At 36.5% G+C, this 21,052-nt stretch overlaps 1 protein-coding gene across 3 annotated transcripts; it reads left to right on the forward strand.

Moving 5' to 3' along the window:
- The first annotated feature begins 433 nt into the window (after window positions 1–433).
- scara3 (scavenger receptor class A, member 3) lies at window positions 434–17,307 on the forward strand. Of its 3 annotated transcripts, none has more exons than XM_073933590.1 (7): window positions 434–696; window positions 6,544–6,579; window positions 6,893–7,265; window positions 8,930–11,151; window positions 12,305–12,385; window positions 14,255–15,298; window positions 15,690–17,307. In XM_073933590.1, exons 4-7 carry the CDS (start codon window positions 11,052–11,054, stop codon window positions 16,115–16,117), a joined length of 1,653 nt encoding a protein of 550 aa, XP_073789691.1. In that variant the 5' UTR covers window positions 434–696; window positions 6,544–6,579; window positions 6,893–7,265; window positions 8,930–11,051; the 3' UTR covers window positions 16,118–17,307. The 3 variants fall into 3 exon arrangements, with proteins under 3 accessions (XP_073789691.1, XP_005160905.1, XP_021324338.1); XM_005160848.6 differs by having other exon boundaries at window positions 6,893–6,937; window positions 11,032–11,151; XM_021468663.3 differs by lacking the exon at window positions 12,305–12,385 and having other exon boundaries at window positions 6,893–6,937; window positions 11,032–11,151.
- The last annotated feature ends 3,745 nt before the right edge of the window (window positions 17,308–21,052 follow it).

The raw sequence follows: 21,052 nt of genomic DNA on the forward strand, positions 1-21,052 counted from the left end.
TCTCTTTATCGCTATATTTTTTTCTGAACAAGCTTCGCATTTCTATTTAATAAAAGTACACCCCCTTTATATCTTAATTTTAAATTAATATGGCTTAATATGACAAAAAAAGCATCTTGAGCATGTAAACACTCTGTTGTTGAGAAAATGTGCAGCAAGTAAAGCTGCACTTTGTTAATAACACAGTAAAATTTATCTCTCGTCTCAACAACAAACTGTCATATGGGGAACAGCATGTCCCTTTCTTTGCTCCATATGGCAAGAGTAACGTGTAAATCTCCATCAACAGAAGATGAAGGTGCCTGTTGCTCCAATACCAGACATTTGCAAACAATTAGGCCGGTGCTCAAGACTGACTCACTGAAGCACATGTCCCACCTCCTCCCTTTCTCCTCCTTCATCCACTCCCTCCCTTTCCCACACAGAAACAATCACTCCCTCTCCCCAGCATGTTTCCCAAAGCTGCACATGGTTACTGTCCAAGGTATTACTTTCCTATGGCTCTGTAGCAAAGAGGCAGCATGTTGTAGAGTGGTGTTGCATGCTGTGCCCACAAGGGTCCTCAACATCGGATTGGTCTGCAGATCTGCTGGTATATTTGGCGTAAACAAATCAGTATGCTTCTTGGTTGATGCTCTGGATCTTGACTTTGATTTTTATACCAAGTCTGAACATATAACAGAATCAACATGAAAGGTAAGCAGTGTTTCTTTTTACTGATTATATTGCAATGACAGATATGGTTTTTTCATTCATGGGTGATGGATTTATAAATCTCGGTCTAACATGAGTATGCTGACAGCGGGCATTCAGAACCGCAACTCTGAAGGTCTTGAGAAAATTGGAACTGTTGATATTGGATGCAAGTTTACATTCTGTTACTTTGTCTGACCACTCTCAGCTTGACACTCTGAATTATCATATTTCATTTCAGATACTGATCTTAACAAATAATAATTCGATTCAATTAACGCTTTTACAATGTAGATTGTGTTAAAGCAGCTTCACATAGAAGATTATAGTGAATTGAAACAGTGTCAGTCCAGTTTTCAGAGTTGAAATTCAGTTTAGTTCTGTTCGGTGTGGTTTAAATTTCACTGCTGAAAGTCCAAACACTGAAGATCAAATCCATAATAATATAAGGTTGTCGGTTTTCTTTTTGAAGGCTAGTGGAATGTGGATCTGCATCTTTTGGTTCTGGTGGTATCCTAAATTTCCAAGAAAAGCATCCGAGATTGATATCAAATTTTCTCTCTTTTTAATGGATAATCCAGAGGCTTGTGAAATAACCTGGTTCTTAATGCATTCCTGATGCTGTGAGAGATGTGCAGGGAGTTCTTCATTCGTGATGTGGGCAGCAGGTGTGAAGCCAGTGCTAACCGCACATTCAGCTGTTTTTCCAGTACGCCTGTTCGTAATAGACAGAATAGCTCTTCTTAATCATGGTCGCTGCAATTGAAGTGTGCCTGAACTAATGAAAGAAACTCGCTCTTCATATTTGCTTATAATTAAACACAGAAGGACCTTTTATTGGTCCAAAAAATTGTTTGTTACAGCCTAATGGGGTTGTTTTTGAATTTCGTGGCTTCAGAAAACACACCGTAAAATATCCCAGAGTGTGTTCTTTGATGTAATTAAGGCAACTCATGTGTGACGGTAAACATGCCGATATCTAAAGATGAAAGTAAGATTCACCTCCACTTTAAGTAAGAATGTTTTCAATTACATTTCATTGAACTGCACATACTTTTTCAAATGCGTGTAAAGCAGTTGTACATCAAGCAGAACTGTAGGGACACTTGTCTTTATTAGTTGTGGTTGGGTTTCTGTGGTTTGGAAGGACCCTGCCCTCTGCTTCCCATCTTAAGTTTCAGGCGTTCCTGTCAGTTGTTTTATACCCAGCTGCTCACATAATACCAGCATTACAGTGTGTTTCCTTTGTTTTGGTCCTTTTCAGCTGTGTGTATCCATTTAAAGGCATGGAAAAACTTTTGAACCCACAGTGTGCCATTCTTAAGGACTTCAAAGTTTAGAATTGATCCCAAAGAACACCTTACCAAATAGCTTGCCATTGCGAGGTTTGAAGGATTAAGAGAATCCCCAGAAATCGTTGCTGACTATAAGAAGGTTATAAAGAGGTCAACCTCAAGTTCAGCAGTTATTGTCATCTAAAGAGCTCCCAACTCTTGAACTCTGTTAATTCTAAATATGCTGAAAAGAGGATCAGATTCATAACAAATCACATATTATGAGGGAAGAGTTAAAGACCGCATCTTGATGGATTAAGTGCATCCTGGTGACCAATTTTTTAGAGCTGGCACAGACAATATATTATTTTCTCAGATTAGTATTTTACAAGTCACCGTTGTGAGTCATATGGTTTTGGTTATTCTCACAGTGTTTGGAAGACCCGGGATGAAATTTAAACCTGTACTGATTGGGCAGGGCACAGATGTTGTTTTCGTAGCTGGTTACTAACATACTGTAAAACATCTGCCCAAGTGGACGCTTATGTATGTGCACCTGAGATAACTGATGTTTTAAGATTTTATTCTTTAAATGCTACTTAAGTTGTGTCTATGCCAAAGGGATAGGGATCATACTCTTTAAAAATGCACCATATTGGACAGGTAAAAAAAAAATCTTTCTAAATTTAAAGTTTAAGAAATGCTGTTGATTTTAAAGAGTAAACAGCAGACATGGCCAGTATTATAATGTTGCATAACATGCAAACCGAAGACTGCTTGCTTGTTCAAATCTTACATCATGCAGCTAAATATTGAAAACACTCAAATTCATGCCACCTTTTGTAAACATGCTCCCAGACCTCTGACAAAATCAAGAAACTTTCCATTTCCTCAAATCCTTGAATGACCTATCAAGCTAATTAAATATTCTCTCAGACTTCTTCTCAAGTACTTCTGTTGACCCACCCAGAGTACATTTTTATAAGGTTTCTGGCTTCCATGTGAGCAGTGTTTCAAGGGGAATGTAGACATCCAGACCAGACAGGAGGGTCTCCTCCTTTTCCTCTGTACTTTTGGCAGCACTCACACTACCACTAGACCCAAGGTTATGCCTGCTCCCAGCCACCTGTGTAGGCAGGACTGGAGGAGAAGTGTAAAGTCTCTCTTTTTCCCTCCCTCATCAAGTTTTTGCCTCTTCTAGTTCTCTGGCTCTGGTAGACCTGACCTCAGCGGCTCGAGTCGTGGATATAAACAATCTGAACTCAGAACATGAGCTTAGCAGTTTTGGCTTGCAGAGCATAGCTCTGAGATGTGCCCGGGGTTTGAAAAATACAGACCCAAGATTTAAAACAAACCGAAAATGAAGCAGGTGCAAACTCCTTGAGACTGTGGTGTTGAGGGATGTTATTTTAAGAGCTCTTGCTGAACAATGGTGTCCAAAAAAAAAGAGAAAGCCGGTTGATGTTTAACAGCATTGACACTGATGACTGGCATACCTCCAGTAACAACTCTGTTCTCAGTACTTTCAGTACCAGCCCAGTGCTCAAAATGTCGCCATTACTTGTCATAGTTAGCTCATTGAGACTTGACTATTCTTCTCAGTCAGCAACAAAGTATTATATTCCTTGCATGCATGTGGTTTTTTTGAAGCAGACCTTTGCTTGTCTCTAATAAAGATACCCTCACATTTTCAAGCTGTTTGTTTTGTAAACATATCTCCATTCAATTGAACCGTTGGTGAAACATGGATGGTTTGAAGACCTTTTTTCTGATATACAGTTTGAGGAATTATTGCTCACTAGGTGCATCTTATGTCATTTGTTTACGTTTGACCAAGTAATAATTGGCTGTTTTTACTTTTCCACATGTCATGCTACAACTTTAATCCTCTATTCTATTCTGTGCCAGAACAGCTGTGTTATTCCCAGTTAAAACCATCTATGTAGCTTCTTTATGGACCTGCTCATCTCTTGGGGTTGCAACCAAGAAATATATACTGTATATATTTGCAAAACGCTCAAATATCAAAATATCACCAACCCCTTTATTAGGTACACCATGCTAGTATTGGGGTTTGCCCTTAGAAATGAACTTACTGGCTTAATTCTTTGTGACATTGATTCAACAAGGTGCTTAAAGCATTTCTCAGAGATTTGGTCCATATTGAAATGATGTCTTCACACATTTGCTGCTGACCTGTCGATTATGTGACTCTCATTCCTCCACATCCTATCGGACTGAGCTCTGGTGACTGTGGAGGCCGTTTGAGTTTAGTGAACTCACTGTCATGTTCTTTACACCTTTTCGAGATGTTTCTAAGCTTTGGGATTTGGTGCATTATCCTGCTGTATGTAGTCTCACATGATGGTCATAAAGGCATGGTCATGGTCAGCAACAATATTCAGGTATGCCATGGCATTTAAGGATGCTTAGTTGGTAAGAGGGTAAAATGTGTCAAGATGATTTTACCAGTCTGAATTGTTAATATGGGGCAGGATGGATTCTTGCTTTTATGTTGATTTTGCCAAATTCTGAACACAACATCCAAATGTTGCTGCAAAAAGTGAGAGTCATCAATACAGCCTTTTTTCAGTCTTCTACTGTCCAATTATGGTGAGCCTAGTGAATTGTGGCCCTAGTTTTCTCTTATTAGCTGACAGAATTGTCACTGGTTGTGCTGCTGTAGCTCATCTGCTTCAAGGTTGGAGGTGTTGAGTGTTCAGAGATGCTCTTCTTCAGACCTTGGTTGTAGCAAGTGTTTATTAAAGTTAATTTTGTTCCTTTGTTAGCCTCAACCAGTCTGGCTAATGTCCTCTGACCTCTGGTAACGCTCCAGTTTTTTTTCAACCACAGAGCTGTCGCACAGTGAATATTGTCTCTTTTCAGACCATTTTCCAGGTGTGAATATCCCAGTAGAGCAGTTTCTGAAATAATCAGACAAGCCTGACTTGGACCAACAACCATGCCATGTTTAGAGTCACTTAAATAACTAAAAACAGTTTTTAAACTGTATTTTATAGACTGAATTTAAAAAATAATAATAATTTTAAAAAAAAACTTTTTAGGCTCACATTCACTGTCTAAAAAAAAATATTTTTTGAAAAAACCTCATGCATTTTAGCTTGTTTTGTCATCATTAGTTATGTTTCCAATGATATTAATTAGACTTGTGTGCAAAACTGGTTGCCAATATCACATAAAACTAGGGCAAATAAAGCAAGTTTCCATCCAATGAGTAAAAGACAGCAAAATGACCACTTACTGATAAACCGATGAAAAATTTAAAAAAAGAAACATCTAATTTACTGAAGTAGGGGAAGGTAGGAAGATGTATGGGTCTTTTGTTTCATGTAATAAATTCCTTGCGCCTCAAAAGATGAAGACGAAACGTTATTGAACAGGAGCAATTGAACTACTTAAGACAGTTTTGGGAGGTAATAATACCACATCTTTAGGGACTTTAGAATGAACAAAACAATATTTCAGATATTTTACAATGTGGTCGGTCTGCTTATTTGTCTATTAATGCTGTCCTATTTTACCCATTTTTATTATAACATGAGCTGTTAAAAAACAAATCACATGATTTTTTTATGTGTATGTTGGAATGTATTTGGTAAATGTGTTTTCATCGTAGTTTATGCACTTTTTTTCTTATTCTATAATAGGTTTATCCTACTCAGTTGTTTTTATGCTCATTGTCAAAATTTGCATGCATCTTGGTGTTTTAATTATTATTTTTTATGTGATATTCCAAATTGTGCATAATAATAGTTGGATGGAGGCATAGCTATAGACACCAATTTAAATGTTATTCCAGAAAAAAATGGCATTTTCTTTACACACATCACACTCTGTAAACAAAATGATTTTTGATTTGTGTTTGGACAACATAAATTAATTAAGTTATCTTATAAGTGTTGACAAATTTAAGTGAATTAAACAAAACAGTTAAGTTGTACAAACACAAAAAATCAAGGACTGTGTTTTTAAGCTAATTTTAAATAAATAGCTTGATCAAACAGCAAAAGTATTTTCTAACCTCTTTTGATGGTCCTGGGAATGAGGTTTAAACAGATTTTGGCCGACACATTGGCGCATATCTAGGCGCGTTTTAAGCCATCAAAACAAATTCATCAAGATCATTATGCCGTCAAAACAAACTCAATGTAGGTTGCAAAACTTAAAAGACTTGCCCTTTTTTATGTTTCTGACATGTAAAATATTTCCATGTAATGTTTATTCCTCTCCAGGGGATCAATCCTCCAAAAGATCCAATCAGTTTGTACTAAAAACCCTCCCCTGACCAATTTTGTGTAATTGTGCTTGTGTAAAGGTACTTTCCAACAGTGATCTCATCTAATACGAACTAGTCCAAGTCGACTGGTCTGTTTCCTCAAGGGAAAGCTATAGTGAAAAGCTCTTACAGTATTTCAGCTCTTAGTTTATGATTTATGTTTCTGGTGATAAAGTGAGCATGTGTGTCATTCCCAAAGATAAGTTAATGCTTCAATCTATTGAACTTAATTTGTGAACAAATACATCAACCCTGCTGCTTTTTTCCCTTCTCTTGCAGATAGCTATTGTGGCTACGAAAACCAGCTTTTTAATGGTAAGTTGAGACTTGCTCTTCTTTCACTTTTATTTGAGCCATCTTGATGTAAAGTTATAAAACCAAATATGTGCTTAATCCCCATGGTGGATCTAGCTGTCTACTTATAATCTCCTGCAATTAAAGTCTGAGACCTGACATGTTGAAAAAACGATTGTACGTCGTTTTTGTTCTGAGCAGGAGGGAGATGATGAGTCTTAAGGGGAACTGTGTTTGATTAGCCAACACCGCGAATGTATGATTACGTTCAAGCATGATGTTATAAACTGTAGAGTCATGACTTATCCGTGTTTTGTTCAATCTGTCTTTGTAGAGGAGGACTTAACTGGAGAAGAAGAGGAAATTCCTCCCCTGAGAGGTTAGAAAAATTCATCTTTCCTAAAGATTATTGCTTTTCATATTCACCACACTTCAGAGTACAAAAGATGGAGCTCATGAAAGAAACTGAAAGAAATTTTAATTTTATTTTTAAAACTGAGTGTGACTTACAACGTTTTTCAAGCATTTGTTAGTGTTTTTATGTTTATTTGTCAACATTTATCCCGTACTGTTTCTTTATGATTCTTTACAACTGTTTTTAAAGGATTCCCATTTTACCCCATTTTCAAGATGTAAGATACTTCTTTGGTTTCTCCAGAATGTTTCTGTAAAGTTTGGAGAGGGGTCTGGCTGCAGACCTGGGGCCTGTTTCAGTAAGGAGGTTCAAACAACTCAGAGTTTAAACTTGAACTCTGAGTTGATTTACCGAGAGATTAAAAACTCAGAGTTTTCGGTTTCAGAACAGCTGATCTGAGTTGGGTCAATCAACTTCGAGTAGACCAACTCAGAGTTAAGCGCACGCACCGTGACTTTAAAAAGGCATTATCAATGGAGCGCAGACATTACGAGTGACTATGGCAATATCTTATAAAAGAGATCACCATTTCTTTCTCCAGCTGAACTTGATTTTCTCATGCAAAGTTATAGCAAATATGAGTGTATATATTTGAAAAGAAGCAACCATCAGTGAAGAAGAGACAGTTAGTGTGGGAAAACAGCTGCTCAAGTTAATGCCTAATTTCACTTTTTAAGTATTTAAATATTTAAGTATAATAAAATAAGTAATGTAATTTCTGACGTTTATATATTTTTTTCTAAACTTTTTTATACATTTATTAGTTTTAAATGATTTAACAGTGCACTTGTGTGTCTGCCTTTTTATTGATCAAGTGATAGAGGTTAATATAACATTTAGAAGGTAAGCAGTACTAAAAAATAATTTTTAGAAAGAATAATAATCCCATTAATCTAGTTACAGTGCATGCCGAAGGTGAATTTAATTATTTATTAAAAAAGGATAAGCCATCTAGTACAGTTCTTCTGTGTGTGACTAAAATGTAGGCAATAGCTATGTTTCCATCCAAATATATTACATAAATGTATGTGCAAAACTGGAATATTGCATAAAAGATGCGAATAAAATTCCATCCAACGAGTCAAAGAGAAAAAAAATTGTCACTTCCTGATTAAACTGGCACCAAATATCAACAGTAAAAACAGAATTTACTGTGGTAGAAGAAGCTGCGTCAATTAATTCTTTATTTAGCCTAATTAATGTACTTGCGCCTCGATGTCAGAAGACAATGCTGAAACACAATGAACACATGGGGGCGTCTGAAGCCATGAGACGCGGAGACTCTTGACACGCTCCAGACACTCTGAGGTAATTAATAATATACACTAATACTGAAACAGTTAAGGCATTTTAGAATGACTAAAACAATATTTAAGACACGTTACAGTGTGCCCAGCCTGCTGGTTTGTCCATTTACACACATTTTCATTATCATATGATCATAATCTTTTTTTTAATGTACATACTGTAATTTGTTCAGTAAAAGTGTTTCCATCGTAGTTTATGCACACATTTTCTATCGAATAAAAGTTTATCCTACTCAGTTATGCATGTTTTTATGCATATTTTAAAAAGTTATGTGCATCATGACATTTCTATCAATCGTTTTTATGCACATATCCAAAATGAGCATTAAAATAGGTGGGTGGAAACGTAAGACTAAGGCGAGAATTACCGCTTTATCTTTAAAAAAGGGGAGAACCCCCAGACAGAAACTCTGAGTTTAGAGAATAAAACCTGCTTCTGACCAGGTTAGATTCACAGAGTAAGTTACCACAGTAACTGACTCTGAGTTAAAGTTATCTTTCTTTCAGAAACAGGCTTGACTTAACCTGCTTTCTCCAGTTTAACAAACCTGCCATTTTGAAACGGAAAACCCAGAGTTTCTCTCATTTCAGGGTTAAAATACTCTGAGTTTTCAGTTAACCTCCTTTCTGAAACAGGCCCCTGGTGCAGTGCAATCTGAGTTGCATCCAATGCTTTTTGATGGGCTCACCTAACCCTACCCCTCACAGTGTTGTGACTCGCTCCATTTGAGTGCATTGTGTAAATGCCTTGTGTCACAATTGCATTGATGAGTGATGCAATCTCAGCTTGCATCATAAAGACTGCATCCAGATACCATTGAAAGTTTCAGCTCTGAATGCCCATCAGATTACTTATTATACAATGCAGAATATGCCCATTTTGTGCTCAAAGCAAAGTGTAGCTGTTTTTATGGCCTGTGCTTTTAAATGCAAATGAGCTAGTTCTCCCTGCCCACCTTTCCCATGTGCATTTCTGTTTCTACTGTGTTGCATCAGATGTGACCATGTCAGTGACAGAGATAGACACGGATGAAGCAGTGATCTGGTTTAATAGTCAAAAATACTAATGGCCCATTTCCACTAAGTGGTATAGTACGGTACGGTATGATTTTATGTCCATTTCCACTGTCAAAGGGTACCTAAAAGCAAACCATACCATACCACTTTTTGGTCACCCTTTGCAAATGGTACCAACAGGCCCATAAGGTGGAGCTAGACTTGCAGCTGATTGCTATTGGTTTACAGAGATGCGTCACTCGCAGAAGCACCATTTTTAAAAACACAGCGAAGACATTACACCGTAATAATATATACATTTAATAACAAGCCATGGCTGACCCGAGCTCAAACAAACCTTGTTGTTGTCTTGATATACAGCCACAAAGCCAAGGAGAACGAAATCTGTGGTGTCCTGTTATTGTTTTACGAGCCCGTCTGAAATGCAAGCAGTTTTACGCTCTCCAGAGAGCTCGCGATCGCGCGTCTATATTTGAAATAACTAACTTTTTTGAGCTCATATTAATAACGTGCTCGTGATCATTAAAGCACTCTGATATCTGATCCTGTCAGAAAGAGACAAACGCGAGAGTGATGCGCGAAAAAACAAAGGAGAAGCTGGGAAAATACAGCAGCAAATGATTCTTACAGCTACCTAAAACATGAATAAACTGCCATGTTTAAATATTATCATCACCTTTTGGACTATTATGAGCTCGGAATGACGGAATTACTCTCTAACAGAGGTTACATGTGCTGGAGAAGATTACAGACACAGATGAGAGGTTTGGTTATGTTGCGTGTTGTTTTTTAACCCAAAAAAGGACTAAATGTAAGCTGTATGTAGTTTTTCTGTAATTGGAAACATAAAGGAGATTGTAAGGGGCTGTATGTGATCATATATGTTGAATTTATTTATTTACTTCATATAATTGCAGACGTTACAGTAGGCTATTTTGCACTGTGATTAAGCTGCAGTTATTATCAAATCATGTTCATAGAAAGGTTAGTGATGAACATTTATACACAAGTATTTATGAGTATAAAGCAGGGGTGGCCAACCCTGTTCCTGGAGAGCCTCCTTCCTGCAGATTTCAGTTGCTACTCATATCAAACACACCTGAACCAATTAATTAGGACCTGAACACCACCTGATAATTACAGGCAGGTGTGTTTGATATGGGTTGCAACTTAATTCTGCAGGAAGCTGGCTCTCCAGGAACAGGGTTGGCCACCCCTGGTATAAAGCATCTGTTTTGTGAAAAGTGCTTTTCATATGATATGTGAATGACATTTACGGCTTTACTTTGACATTTCCTCTAGCAATAATAATGTCGACTGAAACATTTTGTCATAAACAATGCTCAGCAAAAGAGTACCAATGGTACCCTTTTGGCAGTGGAAGCTCAAGCCTGATAAAGGTGACCCGTACCGACTTGTACCACATCATACTGTACCACCCAGTGGAAACGGGCCATAATAGATGCCCTTTAAACATTTGGTTCTTGAAAATGTTCAAACTCTGAAAAGCTTCATTTACACAATTGGCTCAGCTGAATTATTGGTCAAGTCCAATTTGAGTCTCTTTATTGTTTTTATTTGTCATGCACAGTTTAATTTAGATTTTAGGATCAGGATTTTTTTTTTTCTCAAAGCATTTGGATATACCGGTTAATTTAGGATTAGAAAAAAGGCCAAATCTTGCATGAATACCAGGTTACTTTACGAGAACTGAGTATTGTTTTGTGTTCACAGGAAGGGCAAGAGGAGGATGTATGAAATGTCAGCAGACACATTCTCTTCAACTAGCTGTCAAAATGCTGTATGGCTTTTTAGCTTTGCTCATCATTGCAGTGGCTGTCTTGGCATCCCTTGGTAAGTTTTCGTGGCACTACAATACTTTTTATTTCAAGGAGTAAAGGGGAGTAGGGAGTAGAAACTTGGATATGAATATAAAGCTGGGGGAGACTTATATGAACCAGCGAACGAACTGTAGGACACCCCTGATTTTCATCCACCCATGGTTACAACAGACAGCGTGGGTTTTTCTTTAGCATATTACTCACAAATCAACAATTTCCAGATTTCATAAATATAAGCAGGCCAAAACCTGGTCTTGCATGGACACAATCTAGCATCGTGTGTAACTTAAGATGCCTTTTTTTTTTTTTTTTTTACTTTTTCACAAATTATGATCACTAAAGCTGAAAAATTAAGAATTCTACAAAAACAATTAACTAATATTTTAAGGTCAAACATCCACTAATATTTATATAAAACAACTACAAATGCATGTTTCGAATGCAAAAAGAACTTCATGAACGTTGTCACAAACACAGGATGTAGTGCTACCACATCAGCCAACAACATAGCTAAACTGTGGCAAAACAAATCAAGAAGAATGTTGTTTGGTTTGATTTCAAATATATGATGACAAGATGATTGTTTCATTTGAAGAAACGAGAAAATAGGCTTAACTACAAGGGATTTTAGAATGATGCCACACGCACATCTGTTTCCTATTGCAGTAACTCCTCAAAAATGTTGTTGTATAACAAGCAGTGGTGCATGTAATGTGCATACTGTTATGTTACTCAATTTTACGTTGGAAGTAATCTGAAGTTTGCACAAGTCAAATTATATCAAAGCATCCTGTTTAATGACAAAAAGTAAGCCATTTTCTTTTAGCACCTTTTAGAAAGCAACAGGTGATATGCAGACATACAGCTGGAATAGAAATTACAACCGCAGGCGAGGGTCCATTTCGCTTTACCGCTCCCCATTGTCCGAGATTAAGTCTTGATGTGTGAAAAAAAAAGTTCCGGAAAGAATTCCAAGCACATTTATGCCCAGAGGAAACAGAGATCACTTAAACTGGATTTGCTATTCCAACATTCCAGCAATATTATGTAATATTCCTGTTTTTGTTTTGTTTTTTTTGTTAGAATTCAAACTTCTTTTTTTTACTTGTCATATCATCTTAATCTCTGAAATGAAAGTTTTAATATAAATAAATGTGTCTTGTTAGTTTTCAGGAGAGTTGACAGCTTGTATGAAGATGAATCATTTTACCACAAACAGATGTCCAAAGTAGAGGAAAGTGTAAAAGGCAAGAAATCTAATTGCATATTCATGTTTTTTGGGCACTGTTGTGTATCATAACATATACAATTGTGTTATTTTAATAATAATTAAAATAACTATTTTTAAAATAACTATATACTTAAAAAGTACTATTACATTTTTTAAATGTTTATATTTTTATGGTAAAAAGTTGTTTTTGTCATTTTTATTAGTGTTCATATACACTACCTGACAAAAGTCTTGTTGTATAAGCAACAAATAATAACTTGACTTCTAGCTGATCAGTTGGAAAAGTGGCAGAAGGTAGATTAATTTGATGAATCATCTGTTGAGCTGCATCCCAATCATCACTTATACTGCAGAAGACCTATTAGACCCTGCATGGACCCAAGATTCTCACAGAAATCAGTCAAGTTTGGTGAAGAAAAAACCATGGTTTGGGGTACATTCAGTGAGAGATCTGCAGATAGTGGATGCCAACATCAACAGCCTAAGATATTAAGTAATTTGTGCTGCCCATTACATTACAAACCACAGGAGAGGGCAAATTCTTCAGCAGGATAGCACTCCTTCTCATACATCAGCCTCCACATCAAAGTTCTTGAAAGCAAAGAAGGTCAAGGTGCTCCAGGATTGGCAAGCCCAGTCACCAGACATGAACATTATTGAACATGTCTGGGGTAACATGAAGAAAAAGACAATGAAAATTAATCCAATCTTGATGAACTCTGGGAGTCCTGCAAGAACGCTATTTCTGCCATTCCAGATGAATTTAATAATAATTTATTTAAGTCATTGCAAAGATCTCTGGATAGAGTCCTCCAAGCTCATGGGAGTCATGCACAATGTTAACTCTTTTTAAACTGCATCACGACTTTGTTCTATACTGTACATTATTGCTGTTCAGTGACAAGACTTTTGTATAAGCAATATCAGACCTTACTGTGCTAATTAAATAATTAAAAATCAAGGCATGATCATATTTTATTTTAATAAAATAAGCGTAATCTAGAGGCCTGTGCCTTTCATATAAGCCATTTCTGATAGCAAATGATCAGCTAGAAGTCTAGTTATTATTTGTTGTTCATAAAACTTAGATAGGTGACAAGACTTTTGTCAGGTAGTGTATGTATTTTTATTATTAATCTTGTTGTTATTATTTTATAGTTTTAGTCATTTAGTATTTAAATCTAGTGGGATAGTTCACTCAAATCTAAATTGTGCCAACGTTTCACCACTCAAAATGTTACCAAAATGTATTGCTTTAGTAAACCAAGAGAAAATACAACTTTAATTGACAATAAGATAAGCAAATGATAATATCATTATTTTTGGTGGACAATCTGAAACCTTTTTTCCTCTTATGAATTTAGTTAACAATAAACTACTAATATACAACATAAAAATGAAACTGTAAAAAAAAAAATTGCATTCTTTGCAAAAAATTGCGTTCTTGCAGGACTCCCAGAGTTCATCAAGTTTGGATTAATTTTCATTGTCTTTTTCTTCATGTTACCCCAGACATGTTCAATAATGTTCATGTCTGGTGACTGGGCTTGCCAATCCTGGAGCACCTTGACCTTCTTTGCTTTCAGGAACTTTGATATGGAGGCTGAAGAATGAGAAGGAGCAATATCCTGCTAAAGAATTTGCCCTCTCCTTTGGTTCTCATAACGTTCCTTCTGTTAAAAATAGGCCTGCTAGATTTATGAAATGTGGGAATCAAATCTCTCGGTTCACTTCCTGTGGTTAATGAACCCCTTAGAGAATAAAATCTCAGGAGGATTTATATATTATAGAAATAATGACCTAAGCAACAGCTGTGCACACACTTTTTAAACTGTATTTTTTGTCAGAGATGCATGATAATCACAATTTGCTTGTTCTTCTGCAGATATCAGAACAGCAAGCAACTATTCCACTTGCTTAGACGTGGCACAGTTCCAAGAGGAGATTGCCAGACTGAAGAAGGAGTTTGAAGAAATCCAGAAGACGATACTCAGTCAAGAGCAACAGATGAATGAGGCGACCCAATCCCAGCAAAGTCTTACACAATCCAGCAAAAGAATGGCAAGAGACTTCCAGGCCTTAGGAATGATCATCAAGAGTGTGAACCAGTCTCTGAGCCAGTACCTAAATCAAGTATCTGGCTGGCAGGTTGTAATTAATGAAACCGATCATGGGATGAAAACCCTTGTTGAGGATCAACATGATTTGAAGGCCACAGTGCAGCAAGTCAACACAACTGTCGCCCTTAGTGGATTGTGGATAGGTGCTCTTCAGAGAAAAGCAGAAGAGGAGACCTTGGTGCTTCAAAAAATAACAGCAGACTGGCAGAATTACAGCAGAGTTTTAAGCACCCTGAAGACCAATACAAGTATAACCATGCAGAACCTGAGGGTTGTTCAAAATAGCATCTCTGCCACTCAGCAACGTATCAGTACGAGTTCAGAGATGGTGCATGACCTCACTCTGCAAGTCATGAACCTTCAGATGCAACTAGACAATGTTTCGTCTTACATTGACGAGCACGAGGAGAACATGCATGACCACCAGTACCACGCCAAGTATTATGAGAACCGTACTGGGGAGCGATTTGTCACTTTGGATGCAAGAATGGACTCCATTGAACATGAGATTGACACAATCTCTTCCAGCATTAATGCAACCGTCAACCATGTTCAAAGCATGTACAAATACATCAACATGGAGAGCTCATCTTGCCAATCCAGACTGGGCAGTCACACGGAGGATTTGCAGAACCTAAACAACACAGTCTTGCTTCTTCTTCACCTAGCTGATACTCTAAGATTGCAGCACATGATGCTGAATGAACGTCTCGAAAATGATGTAAGGAGTCTCACTGTGGTGACGGAGGAGATGAAGCTGGTAGACACCAGTCATGCAGAACTGATCCAAAACTTCACAATTCTTAAAGGTGGTTATTAACCTGTAGTCCAGAGTTTCTCAAATCTTACCATGTAGAGCAGGGATTTCAAAATAAGTTCCTGGAGAGACCTGCAAAGTTTAGTTCCAATCCTGCTTTAACACACTTACTTGTAGGTTTCAAACAAGCTCTAAAGGACTCCGTTTGATCATGTGTGTTTAATGAGGATTAAAGCCAAACTATGCAGAGTTGTGGACCTCCAGGAGCTGATTTGCAACCGAGTGCTGTCGAGCCATTGTCCTGAAGAGTTTAATTTTAACTTTGAGCAAATCTTGAAGTCACTAATTTCCTGGTTCAGATTAGTGTGATTAGGCTGATGTGTCTACAGAAATAATAGATTCACTTGCATCTTCTTTAAGTGTCTTTTTCTGGATTCTTTTAGGTTTGCCTGGTCCACCAGGTCCAAAGGGAAACAGGGGAGAATCGGGAGCCAAAGGATTTGGTGGCTTAATGGGAATGAAAGGAGAGAGGGGAATTGCTGGGAATCGTGGACCTCAAGGACTCAAAGGCTCTATGGGAATTAAGGGCGATCAAGGCTTGCTAGGAGTTTCTGGGATGAAAGGTGGACCAGGAGTTAAAGGAGAAAAGGGGTCTTTAGGGCAGCCAGGACCTCGTGGTGAAAAGGGACAAAAGGGGGATATGGGGGTTTCTGGAAAAGATGGAATTCCAGGCCCAAAAGGACCAACAGGAATCCGGGGTCAAGCTGGACTTCCAGGAGTACATGGACCTTCCGGAACGGTAGGAATACCAGGTCCTGTGGGACCACCAGGGCCGGCTGGACCACCTGGGCCACCAGGAGAGGCTGTGTAGCGGTCATAGCCTTAAAAGTACCCCAAATGTTTATACATCATCTCCCTTTCTTGATCGAGTGATGTTTTTTCTAGTAATAGACAGTGGTAGATGCTGACTTGGAGATCTCCCTCTAAAGAAGAAGACCATTGTGGGGACTCTCAGAAGCCCGCATGTGCATTCCCCAAACATGGAACTTGCTCTGAACAATAATATACTTTGCATCACTCTTTGGATTGACCTCAAGCTTGATTCTTTAAACGAGCCACATCACAACAGTCTTGTTTTATCAATGGTTATAGAGCCAGGCTGCTTCGGAACCTTTATTTGCACTAGGTATCATACATTAGACTCAATCATTAGCCATAATCAGCATATAAAGACAGATGAACAATAAGGCAAAAGAGACTGTCCATTATTGTTTTTATAGTGTATATAGTTGTGCAAAACATTTCCAGTTTATGTGGACATCATAATTTTTACAGGTTCTATTTGCATCATAATCCCCTAGCATTCAGAGCAGGTACTCTGAAATATGATTTTTATTATGAGCTGAAGTAAAGCAAATTGTTTCCACTTATCAGAGGCAAACACTGTGTGAATAGTACTAGTGAACACATCATTTTACAATTTCTGACATTACATAATCCAAAGAAATGAGCACTGTGAACTGTCTGCTCAGACAAATTTATTCATTCATTGACAATGAGCAATGCAATTTTGTTTTATTGTTCATATAGGTGTGATTTCTAAATTTGTAAATATAGAGTTTAACAGAATTTTTAAAGTGTTGGGTACTGTTTATATGGGTGGGCTTTATGATGTGTTAGTATATATCATAAAGGTTATAATAATGTAACCTTAAAACTAGACATTTTTGTTCAGAGAGTACACTAAGTAAAGCATTTCATAGCAAAACCAAAAAAAAAAACTAACAGATTAAGTACATTTTTCAGAGTAAAATTTATTTTGCAACATTTTAATTTGGCGTTTTGGTCATGTCATGTTGAATGTTTGATCTTTATAAATTCCACCTAGATTTAAAGAATCCCCCAAGAAAAGTGTGCATAATATCAAAACAAACTGCATTGCTTGGAATATGTTTTAAAATAAAGATAAGAGACTCTTATTACATAAACATGTAATGTAATAGTGAGAAGATATATAACAGCATAAACGGTTTCCACATGTCAATAAATCATCTTCATGGTTACAGTAGAAAGGTCGGCTCCATTTAATGGATCATTATTTGTCTTGTTTTGTCAAAGAGTATTTTTAAAAGCATGTGCTATGTTGAAATAAGATCTACACAATCAAAAGTTAATCTACTGTTAGAAATCCAAGGGTCTCCAACCCTGCTCCTGTTGCACTTCTGTCCTGGAGATTTCAGATTAACTTTCAGATAAACAACTTAAACTACTTGATCTGAATTCCTATATTATACTTGAGACAATCTAAATTTGACAGCAGCAGTGTGTGTGGTTTGAATCTGCAATCTGGTTAGACCAATGTTAATCAGTCTAACATTCTGATTGTTTTCACTGTAGTAATTTTATTTTTTTACCTACTTATGAATTTAAACAAGTATTTTTTCACATACAGTTTTTCACCTACTACATCTGTTATTTTATGTATAACGACCATTAAGTTACAGAAATTGACTAAAATAACACGTGTTAAAGTACGGAATTTTACCATAAAATAATGAGCAAAATTTTTTGCCGTAAAATAACGGAAGTAAAAAAAAAAAGTTCAATAACAGCCGTAAAATTACAGAAATGTGCCATAACATCATAGCTGTTGAAAAACGTAAAATAACAGTCATTAAATTACAGAAATTTCCTGTAAAATAATGGCTGTTAAATTATAGAATTTTACTGTAAAACAACGGCTGCTATTTATATAATTTTACCGTAAAATAATGGCCATTTAATTACTTAACTTTATCATAAAATAATAGCTGTTAATTTACCGTGAAATAGCAGTCGTTAAGTTTACCGTGAAATAATGGGTATTTACAAAGTGTAATATAATGGCCATTAAATTACAGTAATTTCCCGCAATATAACAAATGCTTAAAAAACATAAAATAGCGCATGTTAAATTACAGAATTTTCCCATGAAATAGCGGCTGTTAATTACATAATTTTACGACAAAATGACAGCTGTTATTTTACGGTAAAATTCTGCAATATAACAGCCATTATTTTATGGTAAAATTCTGCCATTTAAATACAGAATCTTACTGTAAAATAATGGCCGTTAAATTACAGAATTTTACCATAAAATAATAGCGGTTAAATGACACAAATATACAATAAAATAATGCCTGTTATATTTCAGAAATTTACCATAATTCAAAAATAGGCTTTTTTTGCTGTATTTTTACAGTAGATTTTCATCATTTTCTTGAACTTATGATAGTTAATATGGAACTGTACATAAATATTGTGAGGTTTCATAATTTATACAAAATGATACATTTTGAACGTTGCTATAATTCAAACAATCAGTCATAAATGCAAAACAGTGTTTTAATAATTTATTCAACAAAAATGAGCATAACTGGAACAAAATTTAACTAGAAAAATTTGTCCAAAAGATAAAATTAGACCACTGCAACAGCATAAAAATCTGTTTGTTTATAACTACAACAATATAAAGATTAAAAAAAAAAAAACATATCATGGCTGGCACAATAGACCCCTTTCACAAGAGGGTGGTGACACATTTCAATAGTAATCAGCATCGTAACCATTCTGGGTTGGAAATTATTAAGTAGCATGTCACTATAGCCACTTTTCTCCTGCAGGGCATACAACTTTTAGGTTTGATTTTTCACAAATCAATTTGGTTCTCCAATTTTGTTTAATACTGGGTGGGCTTATCTCTATTGTTGCTATAATTTCCTCAAACATTTTCATTCTGGGTTGTCCTATCCTCTTCTTGGCTACCTTTAGGAGAAGCGTCTTGACCTCTTCCACTGACCATGATGCTGCATTTCAGGTGCATTTTTTTTCTCTTTGGGATTTTATTTCTGATCAATTGGTATCACTTGGAACCTCACACTTGTCTAGTTCTTTTAGTTAATTTGGACAGAATAAAAGTTATTTAGTTTAGGTACCTTTAGTCCTAGTTTGATTAGTGCTTACACTGTCTTTTTTAAAACTGAACCTACAGAAGTTTTAAAAAGTAGCTTCAGTCTATGGCACGGAGGGGCAAACTTGATCCTTGAGGGCCAGTGTCCCTGCAGACTTTTTGCTTCAAAACTAATCAAACACACCTGTATACACTAATCAGTGTCTTCAAGACCACTAGAAAGCCACAGGCAGGTGTATTTGATTAGGGTTGGATCAAAACTGTGCAGGACACAGGCCCTCCAGAATCAAGTTTGCCCATCCCTGGTCTATTATGGGAAATGACTGAACATCCAAAACAATGCTGTGTTCTGAGTTAATGTGCTTGTTGTTTAATCAGTTGTGAATTTGTAAAGAGGCTATAAAATGTATAAAGTGTGAACTGGCTCACTGCACTACAAATGAAGACACATTTTCATCTACGACGAGAACAATCAGGTGTGCTTGAGCATTCTGCAGTTTTTATGATTGCATTCTATGACCTTTTTTTCAGTTTGGTTATATATTTAGTCCATATTGTATACTTACTCCAGTCCAGCTGCATTAGAGCCTATTTAGAAAAGGACTGAGACACATCGTTAGCAGAGTTGGACTGCTTGTTTAGTGCACACTAAAGTTCAGATGGCATTAATGCATATTCAAACAAACCCCACTAACGCACCAGAATTTAAATCCCCCTTTATTGATTTTGTGTCTTGACGTAGATGAATGTAGAGAGCTGATCTTTTACAGATTTACTTTTTTATAATCTATGATGGCTAAATTGTATTTATCAAATTAAAATTATGAATAAGGCCCGTGTACACAGAGTGAGATTAAACAGCACAAATGTACTACAAAATAATGCTCTTCAATCAAAACAAAAGATCTCTATGGAGCCATTCACAATAGGCGTGATCATTCGCAGTGTTGTTTTTTATTTTTCTGACCAATACAGCTATCCAATATGCCAGTAGTTCCCAACCTTTTTTTGCCCAAGACCCCCTTTTCCCCCAGAAAATATAGTAAGCCAGAAAATGTAATAATAATATTATTAAATGTGATAAAAGTTTGCAGTAGTTATGACAAAACATGTGTTGTTTTCAAACAAACGCTTGTTTACTACTATCTAGATATGTTTCTGCACAAATAATAGCCTAATGTAAAATATAAAAGCAAAACATCAGTTGGCCATTTGTGTTGGGTGCATCTTGCGATATTGGGGATGAGTCGTCTGCAAATGTCTTATAAATTTGAACAGCCTCATCCATTTGTTAGCACACTGTAAAAAATGAAAGGTTGAGTTAATTAAAAAATTTTAAAGCAACTGACTGCAAAGAAATTTTGAGTTTATTAAACTTCAGTGGTTGAAATTGTGCCTAATAATTTTTAGGCTGACTGAAAAGGCTGGTTTAAGTCAAATATACTTTACGGAATAATTTGGCACAACTTCAACCACTAAAGCTAAATAAACTCTTACACAGAGTGACATTAAACAGCACAAATGTACTACAAAATAATGCTCTTCATTCAAAACAAAAGACCCTTATGGAGCCATTCACAATAGACGTGATCATTCGCAGTGTTGTTTTTATTTTTTCCAACCAGGGCAGTTACTGTATCTAGTTTGCCATAGTTTGGAGCTTTAGACCACAAACCACTCATTGGTGGTGCTACAGCACAGAAAACTGTTTTGAAAACCAGTTTAGAAACAGTTTTGAAAACCAGTTTAGAAACCAAAGAAAAGTGTTGAGAGTTTATCTTTGGTGTGAAAGGGTCTTTAGATGATTGATATTTGAATGAGATGATGTGGAATCCTTTCAAAGCAGGGGTGTCCTCA

This window comes from Danio rerio, chromosome 20, assembly GCF_049306965.1.
Source record: "Danio rerio strain Tuebingen ecotype United States chromosome 20, GRCz12tu, whole genome shotgun sequence".
Classification (NCBI taxonomy): domain Eukaryota; kingdom Metazoa; phylum Chordata; class Actinopteri; order Cypriniformes; family Danionidae; genus Danio; species Danio rerio.

What these genes read in the sequence shown, in the direction of transcription:
- scara3 (XM_005160848.6), top strand. An exon ending in CGAAAACCAGCTTTTTAATG is followed by an intron (nt 6,580 to 6,892) that starts GTAAGTTGAGAC and finishes CTGTCTTTGTAG; the next exon opens with AGGAGGACTTAACTGGAGAA. An exon ending in GGAAATTCCTCCCCTGAGAG is followed by an intron (nt 6,938 to 11,031) that starts GTTAGAAAAATT and finishes TTGTGTTCACAG; the next exon opens with GAAGGGCAAGAGGAGGATGT.